This window comes from Falco biarmicus, chromosome 18 (genome assembly GCF_023638135.1).
Source record: "Falco biarmicus isolate bFalBia1 chromosome 18, bFalBia1.pri, whole genome shotgun sequence".
NCBI classification, from domain to species: Eukaryota; Metazoa; Chordata; class Aves; order Falconiformes; family Falconidae; genus Falco; species Falco biarmicus.
This window is the reverse complement of record NC_079305.1, coordinates 3,929,457-3,956,142: the sequence shown is the minus strand read 5'-3', so window position 1 is coordinate 3,956,142 and position 26,686 is coordinate 3,929,457. Positions and strand designations below refer to the sequence as shown.

Sequence of the window (26,686 nt, the reverse complement as noted above, 5' to 3'; positions counted from 1 at the left end):
ATGCCCCCAGGGGGTGTGGGGGGGCCGTGGGGTGCCCGGTGCCCCCCCGGCCGTGCCACGCGGCGGACGCGGTGCCCGGCGCTGCACCGCGTGGGGGCGGGGCCAAGGCGGGGGCGGGGCCAGGCGTGCCGCCGGCCAATGGGAGCGCTCCCCGTGCCGCCGGCCGAGCGTGCGCCCTGCGCGGCCGGGACCGGGCGGCCCGGGCGGCGGCGGGAGCGGGAGCGGGAGCAGGAGGTAGGGCCGGGATGGGCCGGGATGGGCCGGGATGGGCCGGGGTGGGCCGGGGTGGGGAGCGGGCCGGGGACCGGCTACGGGGCCGGGGCACCGCGGGGGACCGGGCCGGGGCGGGCCCCGAGCTCTGGGATGCGGATGCAGGGAGGGATGCAGGGAAGGATGCAGGGACCGGCTGTGGGGCCCGGGACCGGCTTCTGGGGTCCAGGACGGTGTCTAGGACCGGTCCTAAGGCCTGAGGGCAGCTATGGGGCTCGCTTTGGGCCTGCCCGTGGGGCCTGGGACCAAGTGAGGGTGCAGGCAACGGTGGACTGTGGGGTGGGAGACCCAGCTGTGGGGTCTGGCACCACCAGGACTCGCTGTGGGTCCAGGCAGGGCTGGGGCAGGTGGCAAAGGGGCTGGGGAGCAGCCGTGGGATGGGGACTGGTGTCTGGATGGGGCAGGGCTGGGGGGAGCAGCAGCAGGCAGGTCACGCAGGGGGTCCCAGGACAGGACTTGGGGGGCTGTGTGGGGTGGAATAGCCGGGGAAGCTCCTGGTAGCTGGTTTTGCTGCCCACCTGCCTGCACCAGGGCCTGTGGGCAGGGGGGTCGGGGAAATTAAAGGACAAGGAACTGGAGCCAGGCAGGGGGAGCAGGGATGCTGCTGTGTCGTCGTCGTCGTAGTCGTTGTCCCCCCCGGGTGCCAACGTGCCCCAGGGCATGGAAACTCTCCCTGCCAGCGGGCAGCTCCTGCCTGCGCTGCCAGACACGTGGAGCGGCTTTTGCTCGGGCAGGAGGTCGGGATCTCTGGCTGCAAACCGCCCGGGAGGAGGTGGGGGGCAGACCGGTGAGGTTTTGGGGTTTTTCCTCCCCCCTCCAGGTTTGCGACACCGAGCTGTCCATGCATGGGATTTCGGGAAGCGTCTGGCGCGGGGCTGACGTCGCCGAGGTCGTGTGCTCAGCTTTGCCAGCATTCCTTGTTCCCGGTGTCACCTTCCCGGTTGGAGGGGGGTGGGGGGTGGTTTGCAGCCGGGATCGATGAGCTCTGGGAAGTCAACCCAAGGAAGATGGGAAAGAAGGGGGGCTTTGCCTGGCCGGGGCAGCTCCTTTACGCGCTCGATACGGCTGGGCATCGCTCCAGGGCACGTCCCGTGGGATGCCCGCCCGGGCATCCCCTTCCTGTGGCAGAGGTCTGTTCCCTGTGCCCTGTCCCAGCGCGGCAGCGAGCGATAAAGTAGGTCAGGCGCTGGGCTGTGCGCGGCACCACGGCTCTCGGGGCCCCAGGAGCAGGTCCCGTGGCCGGCAAGAGGACGCCCTTGAAGGTAGTGGGCAGGAGGCCGGGGGGCTTTGGCGGGGGCGCGGGGTCACGCTCGGCTGGCAGCAGTGATGGAGAGACCACAGCAGGGCTTTGTGTGCCCGGGGTGTTTGCTGCAGCTCCCCTTTGCCCCCCGGTTGCGGGCGTTTGGGTGTGTTTGGCACCCTCCTGCCTTGCCTTGGGCTCCCTGTGATGTTCAGGGGGTCAGAAACCCCCGGGATTTTTCCACTTGGAGCCCTTCTTTTCCCAAGGGGCAGCTCCTCCACCTTGTTTCTGCCCTAAACCCTCAGCGAGCCCGTACAATTCCAACCCCTGCCCGGCTCTGCCTGCAAACCGCTTCCTGCCTTTTGTTTGGCAGCTGGGTAAAAGTTGAGGTCCGGTTTTCCACCCTGGGTGCACCTGGCTCAGCCCGGTTTTTGGGAGAAACCCCAGGGGCGATTTCGGCACTGGAGAGGGCTGCGTGCCGTGGCACGGGTCGGTGATAATCGGTGTGTTCTGGGCAGGGTGGCTCCCGACAAGGCGAGGGACGTGGGGAGCGCTCAGCCGGCACGGAGAGGGAAAGGCACCCAACATCCCCATCCTGGGGTACGGTTGCCACTGGGACAGGCCTTTGCCACCGTAGGCTGTGTGCCAGCGCTTGTGTACCTTGTGGGAGTCACCAGCCACCCAGATGTCCCACGTGGCCACCTGGGCTGGTGGCTGCGACCACGGGGCACTGCCCAGGGAGGACTGGTCTGGTAGGGGGGAGGCAGGGGAAGGTGTCCAGCTCTCGCTGTGGGGGTGCTGAAGAGGCAGAGGTCCTTCGGGTACCCCCACCGAGCAGGGTGTTGCCAGCACCTCCCCAGATGAGGTGTGTCCCCCCCCCCCATTTTGGGAGGAGAGGGGTTAAGCCAAAGCATCCGAGCTAAGCTCTGGCAGGAGGTAGCTAAAACCTCCCAGGCCTGCGCGCTCTCCTGGAGAACAAAGCTCGCAAAGTGGTGGTAAGCTTGTAAAACCTGCGGGAATGTGGGTGTCCTGGAGGGGAAACGGGGTCCCGCCGTGCTTGGCCTTGCTGCCCCGTGCCTTGCAAACCCGGCCCCAGGTTATTTTCAGAACAATTGTTTGGCCGGGCTTCAAAAATGTCTTGGGCTTGTTTTTGGAGGAGACCGAAATCTGCAAACCGTCAGCACAGGCTGATTGTGGCGCGATGCCGGAGTGGCCGGCGGGAGCATGGCTTGGCTGGGGTGGCAGGTCCTGTGCCAGGGCAGACTGGGCTGGATGGGGCCCCGTGCGCAATGGGACAGGAACCATCCTGGGGCTGCAAACCCCGAAGGAGCCTCTGGGAAGAGGAAACCACGAGGCAGCGTGTGCCCAAACCCCTGGGAGAGAAGCGGAGCCCCGGGCTGGGAACAGGATGGCAGCCGGGTGCATGGAAGCAGTGGGTAGCGACTTATTTTCTGCTTGTCCTTGTGAATCCCAAATTCACCATCCACCTTTCCGTGAAGCTTTTCCAGGAAGGCAGCCTGGGCCCCGCTCCAGCCTCTTGGGTGGTGCCCAGGGTGGACGTGCAGGTCGTGCCTGGCCACCCGCCCTCTCTCTGAGCCCCTTCCTTTGCCCCCAACATGTGCTGGCAGGTGAACCCCAGCTCCCCCGGTCTCCACCACCCCACTTTTATTGATTCTCGGCTTATATGAAAGGAGCGGAGAGGGCAAGGATTGATTCTAGGCAAATACTCTAAAGGCATCTACAGTTGTGGCTGGGAAGGACCGGTTCGTTGTAATTATCGTAGTTAAAATATAACCTAATGAAAATGCCACCTCTGGCCCTTGGGCTCCCGTGTTCTCCGAACGCCAGCGTGGGTGGGTAGAGGTCCCTGAGGGGTGCGTGTCCCAGCCTCCGTGGTATGAGGGGGACCCAACGTGGCATTAGCGTGGGGGGGGGGGCTGGTGCGTGACTCCCTCGCCCCGCGGAGAGCTGGGTTCGGTGCTGGCGCTGGTATTTGCTGCTGGGGTTTGCCGGCTGTGCCGCTGGCAGAGGCACGCGTTGGGATCCCCGTTGCAGCCCTGCCTGCACACTGCTGCCTGCTTTCCGACCACTGGCTGCTCTTCCCCAGGGATCCCGAGGCGCTGCAGAGCTGGAGAGCCCCCGGGAGCCGCGTTCCGGCAGCCCCCCACCCCTCGGCACACGGCTAGGGTGAGCCGGGGGAGCGGGGTGCTTGGGGAGGTGGTGCCGGGCGTTTGGCTCAGGGTGGAGAAGGAGCTGATCTTGTGGGAAGGTGCCGAGTCCCCCCCTCGGGATCTGGGTGCTCCCAGCTCTGCGCAAAGCTGTGTCCCTCCTGGGCCTGGGGCTCTCTGGGGAAGAAACCTGCCCTCTCCTGATGGAGACGTGGGTGGAAGAGCGGTGGTCAGAGCTGCTGTGGATGCTGAAGCTAACGGCAGCGCCTGGCTTCTCTTCCAGCATCCCTGAGACACCATGACCCCCAGCACAGACTCCCGGGGCTGCTGCCTGCTCGTGCTGCTCTGCCTTCTCCCCTGCCCACGGGTCTGGGCAGGCAGGGATGCCGTGGGACCGGCGCTCTCCGCAGCCTCCTTCCTGCAGGATCTCCTCCAGCGGTACGGTGAGAGCGAAACCCTGAGCCTGAAGCAGCTCAAGGCCCTGCTGAACCGCCTGGACGTGGGAGTGGGGCACGCCAACGTCTCCCAGCCGCCGCAGCAGCATGTGAACCTCTCCCGGGTAAGGCAGGGGCTCTGCAGACCCCCAGAGCCTCCTCATGTTGCTGCGGGAGTCTCAAGGCACGTGCCTGTGTCTTCCCTTCCGCAGTGCTTCAGCTCCGTCGAGCTTTTTGCCATCCACAACCTGAGCGAGGGCTCCGCCGTGGGGCACAGCGAGTTCAAGGAGTTTTGCCCCACCATCCTGCAGCAGCTGGAGTCGAGGGCGTGCGCCTCTGAGAACCTGGAAAATGAGGAAAACGAGCAGACGGAGGAGAGCAGACCCAGCTCGGCCGAAGGTAAGTGGGGAACTGGGGGGGCATGAGCGCTGCCCGTCCCTGGGCACGGAGCTCGGGGCATGAGGCACCCCGGGACCTGCGGGACAGCCAGTTCCCGTTCTCCGCTCTGGGACACAGGCGGTCTGGCAGAGACAAAAGGAGGCAGCTTGCCTGCAGCGGCAGGGAGTCCTGACGGGTTTTCCTCGGCGTACTTTGTGCTGTGGGCTCGCAGCATGGTTTTGCCCCCCAGTTACACACATCGCGGGTCAGGGCTGTGCCTGGCACGGCTCGCCGGGATAGCTGGGTAAAGGGGGCACCTTCCTGCGAGCCCTCGTGGGTGCGAGAGGGTGACTTGGCACGTTTAGGGACCTGCAGGCCTCCAGCCACCAGCGGATGCTAAATGAGCTTCCATGCATCCAGGTCCTGACGATGCCCAAGGTCTTGGATCAGCTGTCCTGAGCACAGCACTGGCTTCTCCCAGGCCGTGGGGCTGGGGCTGGCTCTTCCAAGGAACCTGGTGGTTTCGTTTCCACCTGCCCTGCAACAAAAATGACGGTTTTTGTTGTAGTTGAAGCATCCAGAGCGCTGGGAGAGACACTCCGGTGCCGCGAGGCCGGCCCCGGCGTGGGGGCATAGACCCGGAGCCAGCCTCTTCCACCTGCCCGAATCCAGGGTCTCGGGGTCCTCCCCGTCTCCCCGCGCCGAGAGCCTCGGTAATGTCTGGCCCTCGTTTCTTCTCGTTCCGCAGTGTGGGGCTTTGGTTTTCTCAGTGTGTCAATGATTAACGTGGCCTCCCTGCTCGGAGTCTTCATCGTACCGTGTACCGAGAAGGCCTTTTTCAGCCGGGTCCTCACGTTTTTCATCGCGCTCTCCATCGGCACGCTGCTCTCTAACGCGCTCTTCCAGCTCATCCCAGAGGTGCGGTAGAAAGTCCCTGCCTCTCCCATCTCCGAGGGCAGCTCTCCAGGCACCCTCTCTGCCTCCACCCTGCCGAATCGTACCGACCCCTCCACCACCCGAGGCTGAGGGCTTGTCTCAGGGGCTCTGCAGGGCTTTTCTCGCCCCTCTTGAGCACCAGGAAACCCTCTCGAGTGCACAGGCAGTGCGGGGAGGAGGTGTCCTCCAGCCCTGCTGGGTCCTTGCAGTGCTGCTGGTTAGGTCTGAAGTCTGGGAAGGTGCTGGGAGAAGCTGTTTGCTCCTGCCCTGGGGGCTGTGTCTGCTTTGCAAGGGCGTTTATCCCTTGGAGGGATGTGCTCTGAGGCCGCTGAGATGTGGCACTGGCATGAGCTGGATGGAAAGAACTGCGAGGCAGAGGAAGTATCGGTGTAACAGCCCAGAGAAGCACCAGTTTCCTCTTGAGTCATCCACCTTTTACAAATGTTTTAATTGCCTTTTATTTCCCCCCCTGATTTACAAGGCTGATGTTCCTGCAAGGGTCTAGGCTTACGCGAGGTTTCCTGGTGCTCTGATGGGACCGACCGATATATCGCAAATTAATTGTGTTGTAATTGCACAGTTCCGGAGTTGAATAAATACACCCACACGCTCTCAGATTGGACGTTTTCAAAACACGTGTGCCTCCTCGGTTCCCTGGTCCAGGTGGCTTTGCAGAACGCTTGTGGCTCCTGGGTAGATGATGAGCTGGATCCCAGCTCCGGCGCATCCAGCCTTAAAATCCAGTGTTTAAGGTGCAACCTTCCCTCTGAGTTTTGCCCCTCTCCGGTGTTGCCTGCTTTGCCATCAGGCAGCAAACACCTCATCCGTGGTGGGGGAGGGATGTTTTTTTTCCAGGCTCCTTTTCAGCTCCAGAACTGTGACTTTTATTTGCCAAACGTAAAAACCAAGCGCCTATATTTCCTGATCTGCCAGGAATTGAAATGCCTTACGTACGCTCCACCCTCGCCGTCAGTCGGAGCATCCCAGCATGGCTTGCGGGGACCGGCCGCATCTCTCCGGGCTGCAGGACGAGGATGGAGCGTATGAGAGATGCTCGGGGGACCTCGGCGCTCTGTGGCACTGGAATGGCAGCCTGATGTCCTGCGGGGCTCAGGGAGCAGAGCTGGGGTGCTGGCTCTGAAACAGCCTGGCTGCCAAAACTGAGCTCCAGCCCAGCACCAAGAGAGCTGCCTGCTCCCAGGGAGGGCTGCTCTCCCAGTTTGTGTGAGCCCCGCAGCGGGCTGTCCCTCCAACCCTTCCCAAAGAGCCATATCCAGAGCCACTCAGCACCAGGTTCACCGCTCTTGAACCACTGCCAGATGAACAAGAAATCACTAATGAATGTCCTCTTCTCTCCCCCCTTCTCCCTCCCTCCTCTCTCTTTCCTTTTGGTGTGGATTTCTTCCCCTCCCTCTGCTTCCCCACGTTGATCTCCTTTCCCTCCGACAACCTCCCCTCGTCCGATTCCCCCGGGGTGGGTTTGGCATGCACGCCGCAGTCTGGGGTTACGGTTTCCTCTGCGTCACCGTCATCTCCCTCTGCTCGCTGGTGGGAGCCAGTGTGGTGCCCTTCATGAAGAAGACCTTTTACAAGCGGCTGCTCCTCTACTTCATAGCTCTGGCGATTGGAACTCTCTACTCCAACGCCCTCTTCCAGCTCATTCCCGAGGTAGGGTGAGGACCGTTGGGTCTGTCCTTTTCTCTCTCTCGGGGGCTGTTTCTCTCTGGGCGCTCGCTGGCTGGAGAAGGGGAAGGCGGCGTCGGAGGGGAGCCGAGAGCGAGGTAGGGAGGCTGGAAGCCCATCGGGGCTGCAGTTGGAGCTGGCATTTCACCCCTCTTTGGAAGGGAATTGCTCCAGGGAGACCTCCGGTCTGCTTCAAGCAGAGGAGCGCTATTTTATTGCCTTTTCCAGCCCTAAGGGCAGATGGCCTTTGTGCTGAGACAGCGAAGGCTTTCTAAGCCTGCTTTTAGCATCCCTGCTCCAGTGCAGGGTGGTGGATCCAATGCCTTGGGGCACAGCTGGCTCAGCTGGGGGACTGAGGGAGATTAAAGGTGCATGAAGGCATCTTCTGAGCTTGTCCCCAAAGCAGCTGCTGCTTAGAGAGAGGTTAGAAAGCACCGATGTTGCCCCAGAGGTGCCAGGGCAGAGGCAGACAGGCATGCTACCAGAGACTGCTCCTCAGGCCTGTCACTTGTCCCCTGTTGCCTGCAGGCGTTTGGGTTCAACCCTCAAGAAGATTATTACGTTTCCAAATCCGCTGTGGTGTTTGGAGGCTTCTACCTCTTCTTCTTCACAGAGAAGGTCCTGAAGATGCTCCTAAAGCAGAAGGACCAGGTGAGGCTGAGCTGGGGCTGCTGGGGGGCCGGGGGGCGAATGGCAGAAATGGCGGGGCAGCTGACACCCGTGAATCCCCCTGTCCTGCAGCATCACCATGGGCACAGCCACTACGGCCCTGAGGCTCTGCCATCCAAGAAGGACCAGGAGGAGGGCATCACTGAGAAGCTGCAGAACGGGGACCTGGACCACATGATCCCACACATAACCAGCGAGCTGGAGTGCAAGACCCCGTCTGGTGATGAGAAGGTTGTGGTGGGCTCCCTGTCTGTCCAGGTTAGTACCTCGTCCTGTGGGGTTGCGGGCGGGCACGTGGGAAAACAAAAACTGACTTGCCTGTCAGTGAAGAAGAGCAGTTTTGAAGCCCATTTCACCTCCCTCCTCTGTCCTCTGTGGGTGGTGGGAAGCGAACGGCTCGGGTCAAGCCTTTTGTGGATTTAATGCGTGGAAGGGTGGGTTCCCCTGACCGGCGGAAGAAGCAGTGATGCCCCCAGACTGTCTGGGTGCTGAGCTGGGGTGCTGTGGCAGGACCTGCAGGCCTCCCAGAGCGCGTGTTACTGGCTGAAGGAGGTGCGGTACTCCGACATCGGCACGCTGGCGTGGATGATCACCCTCAGCGACGGCCTCCACAACTTCATCGACGGGTTGGCCATCGGGGCTTCCTTTACCGTCTCCGTCTTCCAAGGGATCAGCACCTCTGTGGCCATCCTCTGTGAGGAGTTCCCACACGAGCTGGGTACGTGAGTCCTCGGGGAAAGCAAGAAAGAACTTGTCCCTCTTTAATGCTAACCCTGCCGCTTTCCTCGTCCTATCTGTTTTTTCTCAAGAGAAAGGCAAATGTGGGGTGGAATAAACAAAGTAATGATGCGGGGGGGGGGCGGGGGGAAGGCAAGGCAAGGCTGTAAGCTACACTGAGTAATTGCCGCTCTAAAAATAACGAGGTAATATGATGTCTGAGATTTAAATTTAGATGGAGACATCTGAAGAAAAAACCCAACACCTCGTTGGTTTGGGAGGGGGGAGGCAGGCAGCGGTTTGGGTTTGAATGTCTGAAATTTATGCGCAGGCAGGGCCAGGCGCTGGCAGGCAGCTGGTGTGGTCAGCGCCCGGCTCCAGCGGGCACAGGGAGCCCACGCTTGACCTTGGGCAAAACCAAGCGCTGAACACAAGCACCTCGGCGCTGGCCCGATGCTGCTGCCTGCCCAGTGACAGCCCCCTCCCTCCTCATCCTCCCCATCCTCTTCTCCCCCAGGGGACTTCGTTATCCTGCTGAACGCCGGGATGACCATCCGCCAAGCGCTCTTCTTCAACTTCATCTCCGCCTGCTGCTGCTACGTGGGCTTGGCCTTTGGCATCGTGGCTGGCAGCCACTTCTCTGCCAACTGGATCTTCGCTCTGGCTGGAGGGATGTTTCTGTACATAGCGCTGGCTGACATGGTAAGTGCTGAGCCCAGGGGGCTGCCGGGTGTGCGGTCAGGACCTTGCCAGGTTTTTGTTTTGTTGGTTTTTTTTTTTTTTTTTTTTTTTTTTGGCCTGGCTAGGAAGAGCTCTGGCTTGCCCTCAGCTTGGAGGCAAGGCAGGCATGGAGAGCGCAGGGGGACGTTTGCTCTGTCCCCCTGGCAGATGCGAGTGCTGTCTGTAGTGGCCGGTGTTCATCTCCGCTTTGCTTTGCCTCCTGGGCTGGTGGCGCGGTGACCTGGCTGAGAGCCCTGGGATGGGTGGTGAATATTTGCCGGGATAGTGGCACAAGGTGGGAAGTAGCGGGGAAGGACAGAGCCGCTCCTGTTGCTGAGCCCTGCCATCGCTTTCTCTTCCCCCGCAGTTCCCCGAAATGAATGAGGTCAGCCAGGAGGACGAGCAGAACGGCAGCACGCTGATCACCTTCGCCATCCAGAACGCAGGGCTGCTGACAGGGTTCACCATCATGGTGCTGCTCACCATGTACTCTGGCCAGATCCAGATAGGGTAGGACCAGCCCAGCTCGCAGCCATGTTCCCGTTTTTCCATTCTTTTTTTGGGGGGGGAAGGGGCATTTTTTTTTTTCTTTTTTCTTTTCTTTTTCTGCTGCAAGCATATGACGGTACCTTCGCGGGCACTGACATCACACTACAGAAGAGGCATTGCTTTTAAAGCTATTCCACAGACTTAATTTTATTTTGGTTTAAGGCTGAGGGGAACTTAATCCCCTTTCCCGTAGGACCGAACTGACCAGAGGATCTTTTTCCAGTGTCATATCCCTTCCCTCCTCACATCTCCTGGGAAGGATGGAGTTAGGAGACAGGAGCTCCTCTAGCCGTGTTGCTCCCCTCCTTGCGCTCGGAGCGGTGCGATGGGATGTGACGCTCTCCTGACCCCTTTGCAGGGGGTGCGTGATGGGGACAGACTGGGACAGACCCTTCTCGGAGAGTTACCTACCAGCCAGTCCTCAGAGCTGTGCTCTCCAAGCATGGAGGGCTGCTGAGGAAGAGGAGGCTCGGGGAGCACAACTCACGATTTGAGCATCACCCCTGCTGACTTCAGAAGCGTGTCTCTGGAGCCACGTCTGGTTTTGCTCCTGTTCTGCCTTGTCAGCCTGAACGATGCCCTGGGAGAAGCAGCAGGGTGAAGAGGGTTTTGGTTTATTTTTTTTCTAAAAAGCACATTCTGGGTGTCAGCGCTTGGAGCAGAGGACACCAAACCACGCCTCATGCGGGTCGGACTGACACACAGGCTGGCGTGGGGCAGTGGCTGGGAGAAGGCTAGCAGGATGCCCTTACCTCCCTTAGGTCCCTGCTGCTGTATGGTGGGGGGAAAAGCCCCCAACCTTCTCCTGTGAGGGCAGCCACATGGCAACGCTGGCGAGAAGGGCATGAGGGCAACGTGGGGCAAGGGCAGAGCCGGACGGTGAGCCCCTGCCCACCCACAGGCTCCCCAGCCCAGGGGATCGGCCCTTAGGCTGTGACCAAGCTCACCCTGGGCACCTGAGAAGGGACGCCGGTTTTTAAACACTGATGCTGCTGAGTTGCTGAGGTTTAGGGTAGGGTGGTGGTGGGGTGTGGGTTGTTTTTTGTTTTTTTTAAAGAAAAAAAAATAATAGACTGTGAACCTCTTTAGGTTGTGTGTTTCCAGCCTTAGGGAGTAGTCAGAGAAGGGTGTTACAGGCACTTCACGGCTCTGCTTCTGGGCTGGCTTTCCCCAGATTCACTAGGTGAATTGACTTATTATCATATTGATAATGTTGCCCGCCCCACCTGTGTTGCTTGAGGTTCCCTTGCACCCTCTTCTCCCCCCAAGCCTTATCCTGCACCTGGCGGTGGGGGGGTTTGTGGCCATGCTGGTAATCGGGAGCCAATTCAGGCAGCTTACCCTGGTGGCGCTGGCGCTGGATTGGGATGAAGCAGTGGGTGCCGGTGGCTTTGGGAAGTGCTTTGGCGTGCGTGCCAGGGATGGCTTGTCGCTGGGTGTTTTCCTTCACTCCCTGCCTGTGCAGGTGGCCGTGACGGTGTGTGACGGGGTGACAGCCATCCTGCCACCTCGGCTCGGTGCTGCTCGCCACTGGGGGCTGAAGCTGAGGCTCCCCACGCCTTCCACCCTTGTTGGAAAGCAAAGCAGAGGGTGTGCCGGGTGTTCTTCCTGCCCAGCGCAAGAGAAACGAGGGACCTCAGTCCTCGGCACAGCCTGGGGCAGGCTCAGCACCATCCGGCAGCGTTGTACCCTGGTTTGATTGCTGGCTGCTAGTACCTCACTGTAGTTCCTAATTTGCCTTAGGTACCAGCTGGATGATGTTCCTCTTAGGCTCCTGACAGTTGTCACTGGGTCCCTGGGTCTCTGCCTGTTGAGATGTGGCACTGCCGGTATCCTCCTGGATTGGCACCTCTGCTCTCGGTGGCTTTGGCTAGGGCAGGCATTGTCCCCTTGGCACCCAGGAGGCTGTTGGCTTTGTCCTGCACCCAGAAAGTTAAATCTCAGCATGTCAAGGAGCAGGGAGCCTTCTTGGGAGCACTCTCCAACCCAGAGGTACCACATGGTCTTCGGGCCGCTTGCTGCCGTTGGTGATGCCTTCAAGGAGAGCGGGGCTCTGCTTTTTCCCGTGCAGCGTCTCTTGTTCGTGCGGACAGTCGTTGTAAATCACTTTTCCTTCTGCGGCTGCTCCCTGGGACAGAGCCGCCTCGGAGCAGCATGGTCTGTCCTGGCTCGGGCACCCAGCCACCTCTGCAGCACCTCGCAGTCATTACCCGTGCTTTAGGTTGCTGCTAATTTCTCAGTAGTTGGGAGGAGAGTGGTATCGGAAACGCTCTTCCCCCGCTTGAGAGAGCTGCAGCCAGCCCCGTCCGACTTGATGTGGAAAAATTGAGTCCGTTGAATGGCATATGTGCCCTCTCTCTTCTCTCTCAAGGAAGCATTTGGAAAACACCGTGTCGCTGGCGGCTGTCCACGGGGCAGAGGGCAGCCGTAGCGCTGCCAGGGCCAAGTCGGGGCTGGCAGGAGCAGTTCAGCGGTGCAGGCGGATGGAAAAGCCTCTGCGTTGGAGGTGAAGGGCAGGGGAAATCATGTCATTTGTCCCCTGGGGACCGTGAGGCATTTGCAGGCTGTGCCTGGGAGGTCCTCTGCGTCCCCGAGAGCTGGAAGTGTGGCAAGGACCAACTCTTGGCTTCCTGGGAGCCGGTACAGGCCCCCCCAGCACATGGTGGGTATCATGAGTCCGTTGTCTTCTCGTTTCGAGTTTAACCCTGTTTCTTGCTAACTGAGTTGACTTTGAGAAATCTGCAACCCAGAAATTTGGGGGTGAAGCCCCTCGGAGAAACAAGGCTCCTCGCAGAGAGGGACCCTCCCTCTGCTGAAGGAGCAGTGGGAGAGAGCTGCTGTCCCTGGCTCGGGCAGGCTGGTACCCGCCTTCGGGGAAGGGATGGGGCAGGCAGGAGGACGAGGAGGGAAAGCAACCCAAATTGAGCTTGTTACGGATTTTCATCCATGTTTCCCCTCCTGTGTCCAGTTCAAAGCTCAAGTTCCATCTCAGTATTTCAGTAACTCAGGTGTTGTAAGAGATACGCGTTGAAACAAAGAACATAACTTATGTCATGTGAATTGTAAAGTTATTTGTAAAATTCCATAAATAAAATATATTCTGTAATGACGGAGGGTCGCAGGCGTGCTCCAGCAGCAGAAACCTCCCCGTGGCCAGAGCTGGTTGGGGTGTGAAGGGGTGGGAGCTCTGCTGCTTCAGGATTTTTCCAAGGGGAAGGGTTTGAGCCAGGCTGGAAGGGCTGGGTGATGCAATCCCGTTTTTCCAGCCCCAATTTCCAGGGCTGTGCAGTGCGGCGCGCCTGACAGAAGACGGTACTGACAGCCCCCCCCTCCCTCCCCCGCCTGCCCGCCTTGCACAGAGCTCCAGGAGTCGCCTTTAAGAGTCGAAAAACCCTTGTTAATTTTTTTTTTTTTTTTTAAAAATGTATTTCCAAGCATTGACGTTTGGCTGGAGGGAAGCTGAGGTTTTAGACCGAGGCTGTGGGATGCTGTATTCCTCTCCAGATCACACGAGGGAGCCTCACTCAGAGCAGCGTTATTTGTGTCCTTGCATCTCCACCCTGCATGCAAAAAAAAAAAAAAAAAAAAAAAAGGAAAAGCATACTTTGCTTTTCTGCTTTGCTTTCTTTGCCTTTTTATATACAATTACCATCAAGCTTCCAGCTCCAAGCAGCAAGCACAATTTTTAGAAACCCTGTTGTGGCTCGAGAAAACAAATCTTGAAAGTCTGCGGCATTTTTTAAAAATAAATGCTCTATTAAGGAAGAAAGGTCGCAGCATGCATCTGACATGCTTTCTCTCCTCGGCGCTTCCAGGCCGGCTGTCAGGCAGCAGTGCTACCGGCCTGTGCATCTTGGCTTCGGGTGGCCTCTTGATTTTGCTGCAACATCTGCATGTTTTGGTGAATACCTGCAAAGTTTGTTACCCACCTCAGTGAAAAGGCTAAACCCAGCAGGCCGTGCTGGCTGGGGTCACCCTCAGGCAAGCTCAAGCCCTTCGTGCTGACGTATGGAATTAAACTCTGTAACTCGAAAGTTACAAAGTAGGTATGTTTATTGCACGCAGATTCACGGGGGATCGCTCCACCACAAGCGTGCGTGCCTGAAGTGACGAACCATCTCATATTTATACAATAAAACAAATGAATATTCAATTAACGCCTATACATATTTGTTACCTAAACCCATCTACTCTCGCTTCGTATGTTAATTAGCTTATCAGTCCTTTGCCTGGAATGTGGTGGTCTTGCAAGTTTGCGGCTAATTCATGTCCCTGTCGATCATCTGGTTTTCTTTAGCGAGGAGATCTCTAGACAACATTGGAATGTTTCTCATCCTTTTTATAAATAGCCCCTTTGTTAGAGGAAGAAGAGTAGGTATTTCCTTAAAACTGTATGGTTGTGTGACCAATCACCATACCTACACTCCTTGAGCGGACGTATACCACCACAATCGATGTTTATTGTCCCTGTTTTGCACTATTTCTCCGTATCAGTGCTCTTTGCAGTGGGAGCGTTAACGCACGCCTCCACACCCCAACGCACCGCGAGCTGCATGCCGGGCGCACGCTTTTCCCAACCACATTCTAGCAGAAGGGCGCAGCAGAGGTTTATTGCTATGTGGTATGGCTTCCCCCGCTTCCTCTTCTGGCCCTGAACCAGACCGGGAAGGCAGAGGGTGATGCGCATAGCACCCTTCTCCACACAGGCCTCCCGCCATGTTGCCCCCGTCCCCCCCCCCCGCGTCTCCTAGCAACAACCTCTGCCCCTGCCAAGATGGCGGCAGGAAGGGGCTGGGAGCGCCCACGTGACGCCGGGCGCCCACGTGACGCCGCCCCGCTCCCCCGGCGGGCTGAGGCGCGTGCGCGGCGGGGCGGGGCGGGGCGGCGCGTGCGCGGTGGCCGCGCGCGCGGGGGACGCACACGCACAGACACACACACACACACACACACACAGACGGACGGACACACACAGAGAGGGAGGAGGGCGGTGTGGTGGTGGCGGTGGTGGTGGTGGTGGTGGTGGCGGCGGGCCGGGGGGGGGGGGGGGTGCGGTAGCGGAGCCGCCGCCGCCACCGGGGCAGCCAGCGGATCACCCAGCCCGTCCAGCGGGGCCCGCTCCGTACGCCGGGAGCACCCCGCTGCGCCCCCTCGCCTTGAGGGGGAGGCCGGGAGCCGGGCCCGGCTGCGGCGGCCGGCACCATGTCCGGGCGCGGCCACAACAAGCTGCCGACCACCGAGCGCATCGTCAAGGGTGAGGGGCCGGGGGCGGCGAGGGCGCCCCCTGTCTGCGCGGGGGGCGCGCTGGGGGGACACACCCCGCGGGGGGGGTCCCCGGGCTGAGGGAGCCCTTGGGGGGGGGGCTGGACCGGCGGGGGGGGCTGTGCTGGGGGGGCGCCGCGCCTTGGGGGGAGCCTTGGGGGGGGGCGCCCCTTGTGTGGTAGGAGGGGTTGGGGGGCATCTTTTGCCTTGGGGGGCATGGCTGTGTTTTAAGGGGAGCCGGGGGTGGCACCTGCTGTGAGGGCAGGTGGGGGGGGCAGGGTTTTTGGGGGGGGGGGGGGGTGCACCCCTGCTTTGTGAGGCTGAGCAATCCTGCCAGCCTCCTCCTTTCTGTGCTGCAGGTCCTCAGGCAGGTGCAGAGCAAGGGTGGGGGGGTGCAGGGAGGGGAGGGGGAATCCTGCTGAGAGGGGGGTGATGCGCTGGGGGACCCCCTCCACCCCAGCCCCCCACCCCAGCCCCCCACCCCCGGCCCCACGGGGCTGCGGACACGCAGGGAGCAGGAGGCTGCAGCCTGCAGGTGATGGCGGGGCTGGGGGGGGGGGGGCATCCCCGCCATGGGGGGGGGGGGGGGGAAACCCATCCTGCGGAGAGCCCAGCACCTGCAGGAGGGCGGGGGCGGTGGGCCTGGGGGGGAGAGGGGGGCGACGGAGGCAGGGATGCTGCTCCCTCACACCCATGAGGTCCTCACCCCCCAGCCTGGGGTGCTTTGGGTGGAAGGAGTCGGGGGGGGGGGGGGGGGGGGAGCCTGGCTTTGCTTTGCATGTATCCGTGAGGGTTTGTTTTGGGGCGGGGGGGGAGCCCACCCTGCCCTTCTCCCAGCAGCTCCCTGCCTGTGTCTTGCCTCCCCCAAAGCCCTGTTCGCTCTTTCGATGCCCCGAGGCGGGTGCCAGCTGGCCCCCTCTTCAGGACCCGTTATAGTAGGTACTATTTTTGAAAGAGCAGAAGACACCCAAGCAGCTAACGAGGAGAGAAATACGTTAGCTGAGAAACTCCTGGATTAGGAGGAGGCTCGTGTGATGTACATTTCGCTGCCCTAATTGATCTAGTGCCATTATCATCCCCACGCAGCGGGGGACATCCACTGCGCGCCTTCGCTTGCTTAAACTTTTGCTCGGCACCCAGCGCTGTAGCCGAGGGGCACCCGGCTGTCAAAGTTATACAATCGCCCGGTTATTAAAGCTTCTTGCCCGGATGGCTTGGAGCCTTGCAGGCAGTCGCGCTGCCCCGAGCCGGCTGATGAAAGCAGCGGTTTCCCAGGAACGATTACAAAATACGGATACAGAGGTGCCCCCACCAGATAGATGCATGCTGCCATCTCTACCGTCTCCTCTGGATGGATCCAAGTGATGATTTATTTATTTTTTTATTTATTTTTTTTTTTTTTTAGCCTGTCATGTGGCCGGTCACATGTTTCGATGTTAATAACCGTGGCCTCAAATGAAGGGAAAGTGGACTAGGGTGGCAGCCTGGACTTTGAGGCCCCCCGGGCTTGGTTAGCTCTGTGCTGCCCGCGGGTGCTTTTTATGGGTTGCTTTCGGCGTAAGGCTGGAAAGCTCATGGATTTGGGGGACCCGGGGTCTTCCCCAGAGCGGGCGCGTGTGGCTTGGTGATTTATAGGTCTGCAGGCAGCCCGCGTGGCCGGTGCAAACCGTAAATCTCCTGCTAAATCCCAGGCAGCTGCGTGTGTTTAGGTTGGCCTTGTTCGGGGAAGGTAATGTCAATGCAGCCATTATGATTCAGCTGAGCCGTCCGTACCGACGCGCTGTCCCTGCTGCTGGGGCTTCCAGATCCTGGGAAAACCCTACCAGCAATCCTGCCAACCTTACCAACGCCGCTCGGGGGCTTGACAACCCTGCCGTATCCGGGTGGCCGCCGTTAATTTTGGTAATTAGTCCGTAGCCAGGTGGGGTGGAGGCTGGTGGCGTTGGCTGCAGCCTGCTCGCTCCGCGCGCTCTCGTGCTCCGAGAGCCAGGGGAACTTGTCACGGAGAGCATTTGATTTCCCCCAGGTACGCTGGGGATGCTCATTTGAGTGCCTCTGGAAGTCTGGGGAGGAGTATTTGATTCTGTGGCTGTGGTTATTGTTTAAAGGTGGTGACATTGTTCGTGGTTATTAATAATTTAAACCTGAAGATAAAAGCTAATTTTGTTCAATAGTGCCTACAATTAAGTAGGATGGAGAATTTTAACTATGTTTAACCTATATATTTACATCTCTAGAGCCCTGCAGAAATGTTAACTATAATTATGTTTAGTCAGGAGAAGTACAGTGTTTCCATTTGCCTCGGTTTTGTGCTTAAGCTTGTGCTCGGGTAGCTTCATTATTAAAATCTCTAATTCTGGGGTACGTCAAGAATTGCTTTTTAGTAGCCCAGTTGTAGCAGCAAACTGATGCTAACCGAGATCATTAACGTTCAAACTTGGCGCTCTCCTGAGAGCGCTTGGGGTGGTTATGCTGGAAATCTGAGTGGTTAGTTGGGTCCGGTTACCTGCGTTAGCCCGAAGGACAGGCTGGAATTAACTGGTGGATCCTGATGGAAACTGGTGGAAACACACATGATGCAGGCAGGTGTGTGCGACGCCTTGGGCTGCTGCAGTCCCCCTGATGCATGTAGGTTGGGTGTTGGAGCTCAGGACCCAGGCCTGGTGGGTGCTTTCCCCCTCCCGGACCCCGTGCACACAAACCTGCAGAGCTTTTTGCTGCACAGAAGTGATCCTGCTTCATTCCGCCTCCAGCGAGTCACGCCCGCAAGGTGTGACATCCTCGGGGACGCGACGGCAGCGGTGAGCGCGGCTGCGTGCTGTGAGGATCCTTTCCAAAGACACGTGAGGATGGCTGAATGGTGGAAGGCAACCCAGCTCACCGTGTTTGCAGTTGGCATTGGTGAAAAATTCTTTTAAAAAAACCCCAGGGTATCGGTATTTCAACATCTGGCTGAGCCTGAGCAGCCAACCGAGAGCGATTTTTCTATACGTGTGTGTTATTAAAGCGTTGCAGTGTGAGAAAGCTGGTGAACAAGGAGCAGCTAGGATCTGGTGCCCTCTTTTTTTTTTTTGGCAGCCGTTGTGTGTCTGTTGCTAGCCGGTGACGTGCCTAATTCACGTGCTGTTCAATAGTGCCTGTGCTGTGTTTTATGAAGGACCGTTAGGTTTCTGCTTTTCTCCAGTTAGGCAGACTGAGCCACCATCAGTGTGTTGATACTGGGGAATTGTGCAGTGGTGGTAAAGCTGGAACCAGTGCTGAGACGGTGTAGCTAAAGGTGTCCTGTAAGCAAGTGGGTTTATCAAGTTTGTGCTTTGCTGCCCTCTCATAAGCCCTTTGGCTTCTTCAGGCACCTTTCTGCATTTCTTGTTTGTATTTTTCCAGCTGGAAGACGTTTAAGGTGTGTATGGGGGGATGTGGGACCCCTGACGTGATGCTCTCTTACATCTTGGCTGGCTGATTAGTGTCGTGAACCTCCCAGATACGTTGTAGATCGTCTGTTCAATACTTGAACCGAGGGTTTTGGGAATGACGGAGTGGCAGGGCAATCTGAGCACGCTTACCGCAGCAGTGCCTCACACCACCTGCCTGTTCAGCTTGGGTGAAGTCATGCTGGAGCAGAAAATGCCCAGTGAGCTGCTCCCCTTCTCTCCACGTGGTCAGCCCCTGCCTTTGTAGCGTGGCAGAGTTGCTGCTAGACGCATGGAGCCCAATCCCATGGGATTTGTTCAGCGAGGCTCCCGGTGCCTTCAACAGAAGCCGTGCCTCTGGGGAGCCAAAAAACCAGCATCAGATCAATAAATGCCATCTTCAGAGGCTTTGGAGAGCTTCCCCTGCGCTGCTGCCGGGTGGATAGGGTTCAGAGGGTGTGCTAGTTCGTCTCACTGGCTGAAGATGCTTTCGGTGTATGAAAAGTGCGTGGTGGCTTTCTTCCTACCTTGTTTTTAATAGAAAACTCCTGCTCTTGAAATGCAGTTGGGTGGCTAGAGCATTGGGCTTCCTCCAGTCATGGCAGGTTGGGAGCTGCAGAGAATTTTTATAACAGAGCATGCACTGATACAAAAGTCAAAATAGCTTTATGATGGCCTGCAAAGCAAAGGAAGGCTTGGGCAAATCTGCAATACAAGGGAAATGGTGGCTGTTGAAAAGAAATGCCTAGTACCATCGCTGTGGTTGCCGCCTGTTTCATGCTTGTCTTTGGTAATGTTTTAGTTGGTTGGGTTTGTTTAGTGTTGCGATTTTGTAGCTAATAAAGAGTACTTGGAGGGGTGGGGGGAGGGATGGAGGGAGGAAGGAGCTGTGAAAATGGCTACAAATGGAGGTAAAGGCCAAGGTGCATGCTCTCAGACCTCAGGCGTGCCAGAGGAAAAGTGCAAATACCACCAGAGTCAAGATGTGGTGGTGGGATCTCTAAAAAGCAAGTTGTGTCATAATACAGCCACTTGTCTGGACAGAGCTCAAGAAGGTCCTGAGTGTAGACAGCCCTTAAGGCATGAGCCCCTTAAGATCTCTCCGAATTACGTGGGAACCTGGTATTTTGGGGGTCTTTCTTGCAGAAAAGATGCTTTGCTATTTGTAAGTGGGGTGTGCTAGCAAAAGGGGCAGGTTTCTGGCTGCGCTGAGACCGGGTGTTACGGAATCGGTGCTGATTTTGCCAGATCATGCGGCACTTCATCCAAAAATGAATCAGAAGTCAAATGCAGTGCGAAGCGGCACTTCTGCAAACATCTTAGGGTGGTGCAAGCTGTTCAGCTCTAATAGGCTTCATGTAGCCCTTGTCTGCCACAGACAGGGCCGGCGGCCCCCTGGTTTTGTGCGTGAAACTTCCCGGAGCTAGCTCTCTCTGCAGCCTGTAACGGCGATGCTCTGCTGCCAGGCTGATTCACAGAAATGCCACTGCTGGTGGCAAAACCTAGACCCCAGTGCTAGCCTTGGCTACTAAAACCTGGTTAGAAAACTGCATTAAGGCACCAGGGAGAGCACAGTGGGCTGTCTTTTTTATTTGTTTATTTATTTATTTCTCTCTAGGAATCACACCAGGGGCTTCGGGTCGGTGCTGGAGGTGGGGCGGAGGGGAGGGAAGGTCGTGCCCCTCTGGAGCCCCCTGTTTTAAATGTGGTGGGTTTTTTTTCTGTTTCCCTGCTATCCAGCCGTCAGCCTCTGAAAGGTTAATCCCAGTTTCCCTGTTTGAGGTCGTGCCGGCTGCTTGGAAAGCCCGTTCTATAGCAGTTAAGCCTGGGTTAGCTAGGTACCGTGCCGAAACGCTATTTTTCATTTCATAAAAGAGGGAAGAGTTGAGAAGAATCTGTCTCCTCTAGCTGTAACGTGTTTGGTGCTCGTTCGGTTGCATGGGCAGGAGAAGGCAGGCTGTTCCTTAGGAAGTAGGGCAGGGTGCTGGCTTAAAATAGCGATGAACCCTGGGCTGCTTGTGATGAAGGGAGCTATTTAGGTAAATCCTGGGGTCTCGGTGGGGGCAGAGCGGCCTGCTAATCTAAAGATACTCCTTGGAGACCTATATTTGTCCGGGATCCTTCCCGGCTTGGCTGGTTTTCCAGGTGTTCCCTGTTTGATCCCTTGCGCTCCTCTGCAGATTGCGTTGGGCTGGCAGGTGTTTTTACTAGATGCACGGTGCGTTCATGTCTTGGATGGTAATGGAATTAGACATCATTAAGAAGCAGGAGCAAGGAAACAGGCTACGTAAAGGTATCAGCATTATCCTATAATGCAAGGCTTGGCTCTGAATGGCTCTTGGAGGCCGGTCTGGCAGGCTTGCGGTGCCGAAGAGGCATATACCGATGACACTTGAGAGCCGGGTCAAGTGTACTGGGAAAACCCTTCAGGACAGGGAGCTTGGTGGAAGGGAAGAGGGAGGGATGAGGAGCAGCTCTGCACCCAGGCCATCTCTGGTTAGGGTGGCACGGAGCAGAGGTGAGATGGAGGATGAAGGGTGGGTGCTCCTGTGTGCAGAGGGTGCTCAAAAGCAGTAGGGAAAAGAAATCTCAGTGCAACTTTTGAGGATTTCACTGGCAGGGAGGAGGAGCGTCAGGCTCTCTGGGCTGCGCTCTGACTTCAGACCTCCAAAGCAAAACCTCGCTGCTGTCTCTAGCTGCAGCATCTCCAGCTATGAAGCCTTAATAGGATCTCGCTGCATTTCCATTAGGAGCAGAGGTGGATGTGAGCGTGTTGAGTAATGTGACCTCCTCCAGCTGGGAGCCTGGGTATGCCACCGTGAGAGGGCTTGTGGGCTTTATCTCTCCAGAAGTCTACATCAATCTCCTGGCTTCTGAGTGCTTCCACCTGCTCCAGTGAATAAATACCTTTGCAGTGGTCGTGGCTGTATGTGAGTGTAAAGCACTTTCCCTGCTCCAAGCCGGATCTGATGAGAGAGCGTGCAAGGACCTCCCCTCTGTAAGACAAGTGGTTTGGGGTGAATTTCAGGAGGACAGGGAGAAGTGGTGTCAACTGAGAGTCTTTGGTTTCCTAGCCTGCTCTCGAAAATACTCCCTTTTGCCAGCTGCTGAGGTATAGCAGACACGGTAAAATGGCTTCTCAAGCAGTAGTAAGAATATTATCCCAGTGGTGATGTTTTAGATAGATATCTCAAAGGTTTCCCTGGGGAAAGACCCTGAACAGAAGCACAGAGGACTAGTTTTGCTGGTTGAGCGATAACTGGGGGCTCCTGCCATCGAGCTCCATCGCTGGCACGTGAAGGTCTGCATGGCTGGAACTTATTTAGCCCATTTATCAGGCTCCTTACTCTTTGGTTTGCAAGAAAACTGCTCTGGCTCATCTCCAGTGTGGCCACTGGGAAGATTTTAATTAGTTTGCAGCTCCCTTCAGACTGTCTGCACCTCTGCGTGGTTAGAAGGTGATGTGTGGGTATAAATGTCAAACGCTGGAGTCAGTGCGTTGCAAGAAATGTTTTAACCAGTGCTGTTTTGATCCGGTGCAAATGCAGCTCGGGTTGAAGCACAAAGCCTTGGTGTGAATGAAGCCTCAGGTTGGGGCACGAGATGGGAAGAGAAGAGAGGCTGAGACCCCCGGTTGTGTGTGAATTGGTTGGGGGGGTTTGCCGCCGTGGTGGTTCGAAGCGCTCAAATTCTCGTTTGTCGATGGTGTGACCGCCTTGTGCTGCACACGATGAAACAGTCGCTTCTCCAAGGGCCTGCAGGCTGGGCTCAGTGTGCTTCCACCATAGTGTGCTTGGGCTCCAGTGTGAGTGCTTCTGGGTGTTATTTCATAGAATCATAATGGTTTGGGTCAGAAGGGACCTTAAAGACCATCGGTTCCAACCCCCTGCCACAGGCAGGGACCCCTCCCAGCATCCCCCAGCCCCGTCCAGCAGGGCCCTGGGCACTGCCAGGGATGGGGCACCCACAGCTGCTCTGGGCAGCCCGTGCCAGCATCGTGCCACCCTCAGAGCACAGAATTTCTTCCTTATATTTCATCTAAATCAACCCTGTTTTGTTAAGGTTTCCCACGTGGAGCTGCCGATTGCTGCCTGCAACGTCATCCCAAGCAAGATCTTGAAAGTACGCAATGTGCAAAATTGTGTCTGCGTAAAGTGGCTTTAAAACTGGAGCCAGCACCCCCTCGCCTGCGCTGCCGGCCGTGGGGTCAGGTTTACATTTACCAGCAGGTGGGGGATTTGCCTTTGACACAAAGACCCCGCTGTTCTTGTATTAATGATCTATTAGTGGACCCGCTGGCAGCTTGCTAACCTTGTGAAACAGGTGGTGAATTTCCCTGCGTGCTGACATCTAGGAATCCCCTCCCGTCTCCTTTGGTGAGCTCACTTTTTTTTAAGTAGCTGCAGCTGTTTGCTGTAGACCTCGGCCTTTTTCTTTTCCTTTTCTTTTTTTTCGCTCAAGCTTAGCAGTGACTCCCTCGAGTTGGCCAAGAGACCATCCCACTGAGGGACCTGAGGAGAGGAAGGTGCCAGGTTTGCTGTGGGTCGGTGTGCTGTTGAGCGATTCTTTTGTAGGAATACATAGATTTTTAACTGCTGCAAAGCCTATAGAGCATGAGGGTCTCAAAAGAGATTTTTTTTTTAATTTTTTTTTTTCCCAGGCTGGTATTGAGGGCTTATGTGCTCTCCTTGACAGTGGCTGGTGAGCCGGCACTCGGTGATGTAAGGAACCCGTGTTCCCAGCAGAAGACTTGGCTCTGGGCAGATTGTCTCAATGACAATCCCAGGCAAATCCGCATCAGTGCTGGTCATTAAGAGACAAACCTACACATAGCAATGCAGGTGCTGGAAGCTCAGCAGACCTTGCAAGCAAGTCTGATTTTAACATCTGCATCCCTCCCGAAGAGGTTGAGGAAGTTCATTGCCCACCAAGTGCATTTTGAGACCATCTCTGAGCTGCAGAGTGCTTTGACAGGAGCAAGACCAACACTGCAGCATGGATCTGGGTCTCGGCTGCAGCTGAGGTTTGGCTTCGGTTTTGGTGGGGGGCAGAAACCCCGGTGTGAAGAGCTGAATGGTGCTGCGAAAGCTTTGCAGCAGCTCTCCTGGCTGAGCTGGGCAGCTGATGTGCGGTGACAGTCTTAAGTCGCCTCTGTTCTAATTAAATACTCACTGTTTTAATCTCGCCCAGCTCCTTGAGGAGCGCGGAGAGGGAGCAGGGTGCCGGCTCCACCTTAGGAGACAGCAGCTCGGCAAGGGGCCACCATATCTGCCTCTGGGCTTGCCCACCGTGGCCAACTTGGCACGCAGCTCTGTTGGTGAACCCTCCTTGAGTAGCCGTGGTTTACTTTGACAAAGGCACCTTTTCTTTTTTCCTAGCCTGATAACACTATTTACTGGCCATGCTAGATGTTTTGCCAGCAGAACACTTTAAGGATTTCAATTCAGTTGCAAGTGAAGTTTTTAGGAGTCTGTGAGCAGCATAGTTCAGGTAGCTGTAAGGTTTCGGAAGCTTTATGGCTTCCAAAATGCACAGAGGGATTTTGATTTAGGTAGTTTTATGGTTTTCTAGCCTCTTGGCTTTGCGCTAAATATTTCTGCTGGTCTGGGGGAGCTTTAAGCGTGGCCCGGGTTACGCTCGTTTGGCACACGTGATATTTGTACTTGCATTTTGATGCAGAAGGCTGTCGCTTGCTTTTTTTGGAATTAAATGCACCTGGCTTCTGCAAAGGCTGCGTGTGCCAGATTCTAGTAACCAAAAGTCAGCGTGGCCTGAAAAATTTGGGTGTTACTCCTTGAATGACTGAAAAGTAGTTAATCAGGTAAAGGCAGATTTGCTGAGGGGAACGGTTCAGTTGATTCGTCTTTCTCAGTTTTGCTCGAGCCTAGTATTGCGATGACGGTGTCTCTCCCCCTTCGAAGAAATCATTCAGCTTGATAGAATTCAATGTACAATACAAGTATTTTTAGGGTTATTGTGAGGAGATAGTCTGACTGTCCTACAAAAAGGAATCTGGCTCAAGGTAAGGGTCAGACCGAGCTCTCTGAACCAGTTGCACACTGGGAGGCCGGCTTCAACTCCGGCAGCACAGCTCTGGCTAGTTTTGGATAAAACTGGGGCGTTAAGAACTGCATTTAATGCTCCTGTATATTTGAAGGAGCTGCCATTCAGTAGGAGTTCAGACTTGCAAAATGGGTGAGAAAGATACCCAAAGTCTCGTGTGCCAGATAATCTCTGCTAACGGGGATGGGATGTGTGGTGGTTTTGGTCGATGCTCAGTGCAGGAGCTGGGCATAAGGCTGGGTCCTTCTGCAGTTCTTCGAGGGCTGAGAAACAAAACTTTGTTGTTGTTTGTTTGGGGGTTTTGTTGCTCCATTTGCGCGTCTTTGGAGCTTCTGAAATCTGGGATTTCTTACTCGTAGCAAGAAAGGAAAATTGCTGCCCTCGGAAGGGTAAAAAGGACATGCAGAAATTTGGAGGAGGGCAGACGAGAAATGGCAATAGTAATTATTTCTGGCTCTTGCTGCATTTATGCAAGGAAGGTGTTTGCTTTACTTGGTGACCCTATTGAGATACTAGTGTTATGTTAGCACAGTCCAGTGGAAAGTGGAGAAGTTACTTATTTTCTCAGGTGGTAGGAGGTATTGCTCCACTTCGAGATCACTTTGTTTCCACGTAGCTTCTTGTAGCTGGAGAGAGCAGCAGTTCTCCGACATAGCAGGGTCAGGGTGCCTGTGCCAGCACTGCTTCGGACTGAAAAATGACACAGATTATTTGTCAGGGCATGGTCTAGGCTTTGAAAAATTGGTATTGAGCATACATCTGTTTTTGCAGACTCTCATGTAAACTTGCCCTGAGGCACCCCAGGGGAGAGAAAATGTCATGCAAACCGGCAAAGGGATTCTTAAAGCAAAGACATCTCGGCATTTTGCGACCAGGAATTTGTATGGTTCATAATTTTGAGAAAATAAAGATTATTCCATGGGAAATTGGGTAATTGCTAATAAATATTAGGACTAACAGCAAGTTTAAATTTGCCAAGCTTACACAAGCTGCTGGGGTTCAACCCATCCTTGCTTTTTGGTCTGGACCCCCTGGTAGAGAAGCACTGGAGCAAGGTGGCTGGAGCGTTGCTGTAGGTAACAGTGACATCCATCACTTGCCTCCAGGGTTTTGTTCCCCATTAATGACTGTGAAAGCTCTGCACGATCCTGAAACTTAAGCTTTTTGCAAGCACAAAATGGCACGGCTGTTGCCTTTCGTTGCTGAACTTCTCCAGATTATTACCTTTAGCTGGCTCCCTTTGAGCCCTGGACTCAACTTTGAATAGACGAATGTAGGTTAGGTGTGAATGGGAATAGAAACGTCTGATAAAAATAACATTGGGCTATTTGGAAATTGGGGGGAAAAAAAAAAAAAACCAACCAAAAAAACCACACCAACCCCCTGACCTGCTGCTCATGCTATGCACAGCTCAACACAGGAGGCAGCTTTCTCTCCGCCTTTCAAAGCAAGGTACGGACGGCTCCCTTGCAGACTTTTCCCTGTGAACATTTCTACCTTTGACAGCCAGGTCCGGCTTCCTCAGCGGTCAGATCTCCGTTGTGGCAGATGGACATCTGTCATCCCCAGTCGTCAAACTCTTAGCTGAACGTCAGTCAAATATTTCAGATGCCTTCCAAGCACTGGGTGGAAGAGGGTGCAGTAATTGGAAGCTGTTAGTACCTTGTGTCTAAGAAAAGATGGCTTTCTTGTGCTTAGTTTTGTCTGAGCTGTACTGGCTGCTTCAGAATGCCCAAAATGTACTTTTTTTTTTTTTCTTTCCCTCCCCAAAGTGCATCTGTAACCATCTGTTCAACTATTTATCTGTAATATCATTCCTTTGATGAGGAGCAAGCAGGGAAAGGGGCTGTTGCATTCAGTGCCCTTCACATTCACTTCCAGATGGGTGTCAGGAGTTGCAGAGAAATCTCTCAAGTTTGTTAATGGGGATGTTTAATATTCCTGGGGGATTTTTTGGACTTGAAGCCCCACACGCCCCAGTGTGAGGGGTTGACGCCTTTTCATCTGAGCCCCAACCACTCGGGGAACAGACGGAGTTTTGCTGTAGCTGCCACTTCAGGCAAATAGCACTTGCTCCTTTTTCAGTAATGAATCTCGCTGTGCTGCTTTGTACAGTCATCCAAGGGACTCTCAGATAATATAAACAATAACTTGAGGATCACTTTATTTTCTCTTCCGTGGTACTGGCTC

At 56.2% G+C, this 26,686-nt stretch overlaps 2 protein-coding genes across 9 annotated transcripts in view; both read left to right on the top strand.

The window, feature by feature from the left end:
- Positions 1–177: 177 nt before the first annotated feature.
- Positions 178–12,873, top strand: SLC39A14 (solute carrier family 39 member 14). 5 transcript variants are annotated; one of them, XM_056363079.1, is made up of 9 exons: positions 178–234; positions 3,962–4,237; positions 4,325–4,511; positions 5,239–5,408; positions 7,638–7,760; positions 7,851–8,036; positions 8,289–8,496; positions 9,013–9,197; positions 9,583–12,873. In XM_056363079.1, the coding sequence occupies exons 2-9, from the start codon at positions 3,977–3,979 to the stop codon at positions 9,727–9,729; spliced, it is 1,467 nt and encodes a 488-aa protein (XP_056219054.1). In that variant the 5' UTR covers positions 178–234; positions 3,962–3,976; the 3' UTR covers positions 9,730–12,873. The 5 variants fall into 5 exon arrangements, with proteins under 5 accessions (XP_056219054.1, XP_056219053.1, XP_056219055.1 ...); XM_056363078.1 differs by lacking the exon at positions 178–234 and adding an exon at positions 749–1,532; XM_056363080.1 differs by lacking the exon at positions 178–234 and adding an exon at positions 2,268–2,505.
- Positions 12,874–14,800: 1,927 nt separating this feature from the next.
- The window catches only part of PPP3CC (protein phosphatase 3 catalytic subunit gamma), a 36,128-nt gene continuing 24,242 nt past the window's right edge, over positions 14,801–26,686 (top strand). For all 4 annotated transcript variants that reach the window (XM_056363051.1, XM_056363048.1, XM_056363049.1 and 1 more), the window contains exon 1: positions 14,801–15,015. In XM_056363051.1, the coding sequence (XP_056219026.1) occupies positions 14,964–15,015 (52 nt within the window). In that variant the 5' untranslated portion in view covers positions 14,801–14,963. The remainder of the gene's footprint in view (positions 15,016–26,686) is intronic.